We start from the raw sequence: 5527 nt of genomic DNA on the forward strand, positions 1-5527 counted from the left end.
ATTTTAAACAAAATCATCGTTAGGATTGATAGTACTTTACGTTAGTAACACTAGCACCATCTGCTGTCGTGTTCGCGCTGCGTCATGTTTTTCGACATCAGCGCCAGCGTTACTGCATGTGTCAAATGGGGAACCACAAAATATGTATGAGACTGCATGACAGCGCCCCAGACGACGTTTTCGCGCGTTGACTGTTATTCGATTGAAAATTTGAAATGAAGGTTTCTTGCGGCGATGGAGCTAAGTTCCAGTGTTACGTCTGTTAGTCTGTGCTTAAACCTTTTCCCCACCGCGAATATAAATATGAATGTTACTCGGTCTCACCGCTTATATATTTTTCTTGTACACAAGGTAATCGAAGATGTGAATCATCTGGATATTTTGGAGTAATATTGAGTAAATTAGAGTTACTCCCAAGCATAAGAGTAACTCAGATAAAAGCTGTCTTGCCCCTCGAATTAAACTGAATTTTTGGTGATCAAAAACAAAAAACAAAAACAAAATTTTGTATTATTAATAATAAATGTAGTCCATGAGCGATTTTAATTTTGGCTTGAAAACTCTTGCAGTGATGTCGTATCGATCAATCAGGGTTTGCCCAGGTAATAATAATTGTGTGCGTATTCGTGCATATGTCGCGGACTTCTAACGTACGTCTCTGGCAGAACCGTTAATCGAACTTTCACCCCGATTTGCTGATCCGTTCTTGAGCTTAATCGTGACATACGAACAGTCATTCACTTTTATTATAAAGAAGATTTCAATTACAACTAACTTCCTTTACTGGAATAATTCAGCAGTTTGTTAAAAATTAACAGAAGAATCAACATACAGACAAATTTACAAAATAAACCAGCGGAAAAACTTACAGAAAATTTAAATCGGAAGTACGTGTGCACTGTCTTGTGTCTCGTTTGAGTATCAATTCATAGATATTCAATGAAGTTTGACAAATGTTGAATTTTTAGCGCTATCTCGTGCCTTTGTTCTACTGTACACGGCAAAAAAATGAATCATATTAAGATGGTATTCCAGCAAAACAATTACCACAAACGGATGATAATCCATATGGTTTTACGATAACCCTGACTATATCCCAAATTAGTTGTTAAGCAAGTTTTGTGATCTATAAATAATAATCTATAAAAATTTACAAAGCCCTAATAAATAATCTAAAAAAATCACAGGAGGGTTGTGTGCAAAGCCACAACCGCAAGGTTGAAGAACACTTTTACACAGCTCTACTTACGCTGTACATTAACCTACGGCCGGGCGAATCGGTTCGCGCCGCTTTTCGCGTTTAGCCTGGCAGAGGCCTTATGCGCACGGCCAACACAATAGAAAGGTGTTTTTCATATTGAAAATTAGACACGGCTTTACTAGAGTAAGCGTTGGCAAATGCATCAACCGCTAATACCGCCGCTATCGTGCGAAAGTCAGCCTGGTAGAGGCCTGAGACGTGGTGACCAACCACAGGGCAAGTGATTTGTTTATTTTAAAGGCAGCCACAGGCGCAACCCGCTGCTATCCTCTGTTACTGCTGAGTGCTGATATCTGCTGTCAACGTTGTGGACGGTCCATCCAGCTCACCTTCCGACTAATGAATGTAGCTAGTTTTCCCAGAAACACTCTTTTATAGTCGAAGGGTGCTACGAAATAGGCCACGCCTTTCTGTTCAGTTTTACCATTTTTTAATGTTCTTCAGACGGATTATACCACAATTCGCATTTGATTTTTGTATCCAGCGAATAAACACCGATGGTGCTCTCACACACGCAACGATTTATCCCTAACCGTATTGCGGCTTGTAGCATCAAGCGATTACGTTTGCTCGTTGTTGCGTATTGCATCATGTTGCAACTTGGCAGCTGGGTGACGACGAAATTCTGTTCATGCTGATTGATTGAATCGACTTCATAGTAACTCTACATAGTCGAAATAAACGCTCTCGTGAATGCGTTCTAACACGGCAGTTTGTTATTCAAAATCGGTTATGCTGATCACAGCCTTTGCGCTGCCCCAACAGTGAGGGGTTAACTCAATAAAGTAAAAATTTGACAACTACAATAGAATTTGATTGCATCCCGCACAGTATGTCTGCTTGTGTTGATGCCAGAAAATTATTAACCTTCAATTATTTTTCTATTTGCCAGGAAAAAAGCATTTTGCGGTTCAAAATCGGTTGCTAATTACAACCTTTGAGCTGTCCTAACATTGGGGGAATTAAGATACACGGACAACATGCACTGTGGAAGCTATTTCACATTCAGTAAATTAGACGGGTGCGACAGCTTTAATTTGCTAGGATGCAACACAGAATGCTTGCTTGCGTTGACAAAAATTATTAACTTTCAATGACTTGTTTATTTGCCTTGAAAAAGGCATTTTGATTTCCAAAATTGGATTTCCTGATGGCAATCTTCATGCTGCCCCAACACGGGGGAATAATGGCTGTCTGGCGACACACGCTGAGAAAAATCGCGCTGCTCCTGAGACGTGGTGACCAACCAACCACAGGGCTAGTGCTGCTGCTAAGGAAGGACGACTGCTGCTGTCGCTGTCTAGAACTATTATGAGCGGCTCCGGCTGAAACAGGCTCTTATATAGGCCAAATAGCATGTTTTCAATTGCAAGGTATATGATCCTGTCGACCGTGCTTGGAAAGCAAGCATATAACGGCCAATCAGAGGTCGAATTTTTCGTTTTGACAAGGCTTGACTATTTTCAATAGTGCAATAGTGTGAATAATAAAATTACAATTATCTCATTTTGGGAAGAATCTTAGAAAATTTTTCAATCTATTGCTGCAAGAACGAAGGAAATCCATCGAATACTAACCGATTTATTAGCATTTGAAATTGGACATATTTTTCACTTTTTTCGGTTTTAGATTTTCATTTCACATCCCTATGTAGCCGAACTTCCTGAGAGAAGTATTTTACATCAAAAATTTCACAAAAACTGCCATTTATGTTTTGAATTTTTCTCGTATTTTTCAGAACACAGAAGGTGACAGAACCCGTCTGCTTGTCGGTGGTAACTCTACACGAAATACGAACAATGCGTGAAGCGCCGAACTGAAGCGAACGTCAAGAAAGAACGGAGAAAGCGGGGTGCGTGCAGTACCAGTGTAGTGTCAAAGGTAAGCAAACAGTCGGCTGTTTGAAATTCTATACACAACAGTCGAGAAAGCAACCGCTGCGGTAAATTATTCAGCTTTATAAAGCGGGCCGGCCTACTAGTGAATATATTTTCTTGTTTTGTCTTGTTATTTAAAACTCTGAGAAGTCAGATCGCTGTAGTTTACGTTTCAGTGTTATAACTGAAAGTTTACGTTTGTTTCCAGTCTGTCTACACTGAAAATGGCTCCGGGGAAAAATCCAGCCGGTGGTGGCAGAAAAAAGGCTGCCAATGGATACCAAATGCCTGCTCCGGTTCCGCTTGGCACAGTGTTAACGGATATGGCCAAACGACAGTGGAAAATCGGACCTTCAATTGGAAGCGGTGGTTTCGGAGAGATTTACTGTGCATGCGAAGCCAACTCCGGTGTGCGCAAAACAGATGATTATCCAAATGTCGTAAAAATTGTGAGTAAATCAAGGCGTTAGTCGATTATTATGATTGGTTTATGCAACTTGTTTTATAGGAACCCCACGGCAACGGGCCACTTTTTGTGGAAATGCACTTTTATATGCGGAACGCAAAGCTTGAAGACATCGTAAAGTTTATGAAAAGTCGCGGTTTAAAACATCTAGGTATGCCGAATTTTGTGGGAAACGGATCACATGACCTGCAAAATATGAAACATAGGTTTCTAGTTATGCCCCGCTATAGCTCAGATATATGGAGCATTTTTCTGCGTAACGAAAAACGCTTTCCCCTGCATACTGTTTACCGGATTGGTTTGCAGATGTTGGATGTGCTGGAGTATATACATAACTGTACGTATGTTCATGCTGACTTGAAGGGTGCTAACATTTTGCTCGGATTTGGAAAGGCAGCTAAACAGAAACTGTTTCTGGTAGATTTTGGGCTTGCTAGTCATTACACTACAAAAGAGTTCAAACCTGATCCGAAGAAGATGCACAATGGGACCATTGAGTATACATCGAGGGATGCTCATCAGGGTGTGCCCACGATGCGAGGTGATATGGAGATATTGGCTTACAATGTGGTGCAATGGACCGGAACGTTGCTTCCATGGGAAGCGGAGAAGCTATTGGCAAATCCAAGTAAGGTACAAGAGTCGAAGGAAAAGCACATGAATGATGTGGGAGGTTTTATGAAGTATTGCTTCAAGAAGCAGCCTTGCAAACCAATTCATGATTACGTTAAATATGTGGCTTCGTTGAAATATGACGAAAAACCGGACTATCAAAAATGTCGAAAGATGTTCGAAACGGGTCTCAAAGAACTAGGGCAATCAATTTCCGGCGATTTGGAGTTTGAAACGAAACCGACATCTGTAGCGGGAAGCTCACGTAAGAAAGTAGTGGCATCTGCAGATTCTACGGAATCTTCTGGTCCGATGGCAAGACCACGAGGTCGTCCTGCTAAAGTTATTCAAACTTCACCAGATACTACTTCTCCCGATCCGATAATAGAACCGACCAAACGGAAGACGGAAACACCATCAAGACCGGCGCAGAAGAAGAAAAAAGTGGTGTTAGCCAATTCTCCTGATCCTCTTGAAATGAGCAATGGTCATAGAACATCAACGCCATCATCGGAGGTTGTATCAACACAATTGTCTTCTATGCAACAGACGGGTTCGATCAGACTGAATACACCGGGCAATAAGAGTGGCAGTACACCGAAATCTAGCATCAGTAATATTAAGAAAATCTATGCATTCAATTTCGAACTAGACGTCAGTATCGATGCAGAAGTAATTGTCAATGTTCGGCGCAAAAAGAAGGAAGCTGCATCGAAGCCCAAAGAAACATACACAACGCAATCGCCTTTATTTTCGGGACTACCAAGCACTCGTAAGACTCCGACTCCGTCTCCCCCGAAACGGCCACGGCGTCAGAATGCTTCATACAATAATCAAACCGACGCCACCGAATCAATCGGCGTTATATCGCTTGATTCAACGGAAGAAAATGTTTCCACCTACAATCCGGACGATGAAACGGTGCCGAATAGTGATCCCAATACGCCAGAGCCACGCTACAATACGTCCCGATCTGTGCTGAGGCGTACTCCAAGGCTGCCGGGTTCCTCCGACCGTGAGGCGGCCCCGTTGCGTCGCAACAATGCAGAAATCATTCGTGCCGGTGAGTACAAGGGAAAGAAAGCCAAGTCCTAAACCCACGAGACGAATCTCTTTTGGAACCGCCGGACGCATTGCTAAAGCTTGCAAGTTTTGTTTTCTTCGTTAACATTTCATCATCAACCATTTTCATGATCTTTTGTTCGAGAATTGTAGTTAAAGTTCATGTTAACACTCTTGTTGCATACCATTAATAAATCGAGTGTCGTGATTGCCCGCTTCGGGACAACTCGAACTTTTAGATATACACAA

General features: G+C 41.8%; 1 protein-coding gene across 4 annotated transcripts; it reads left to right on the top strand.

Moving 5' to 3' along the window:
• Positions 1-3060: 3060 nt before the first annotated feature.
• LOC129723462 (nucleosomal histone kinase 1) lies at positions 3061-5527 on the top strand. 4 transcript variants are annotated; one of them, XM_055677703.1, is made up of 3 exons: positions 3061-3142; positions 3347-3587; positions 3647-5527. In XM_055677703.1, exons 2-3 carry the CDS (start codon positions 3363-3365, stop codon positions 5309-5311), a joined length of 1890 nt encoding a protein of 629 aa, XP_055533678.1. In that variant the 5' UTR covers positions 3061-3142; positions 3347-3362; the 3' UTR covers positions 5312-5527. The 4 variants fall into 4 exon arrangements, with proteins under 4 accessions (XP_055533678.1, XP_055533691.1, XP_055533671.1 ...); XM_055677716.1 differs by having other exon boundaries at positions 3133-3241; XM_055677696.1 differs by having other exon boundaries at positions 3141-3203.

This window comes from Wyeomyia smithii, chromosome 1 (assembly GCF_029784165.1).
Source record: "Wyeomyia smithii strain HCP4-BCI-WySm-NY-G18 chromosome 1, ASM2978416v1, whole genome shotgun sequence".
Lineage (NCBI taxonomy): Eukaryota > Metazoa > Arthropoda > Insecta > Diptera > Culicidae > Wyeomyia > Wyeomyia smithii.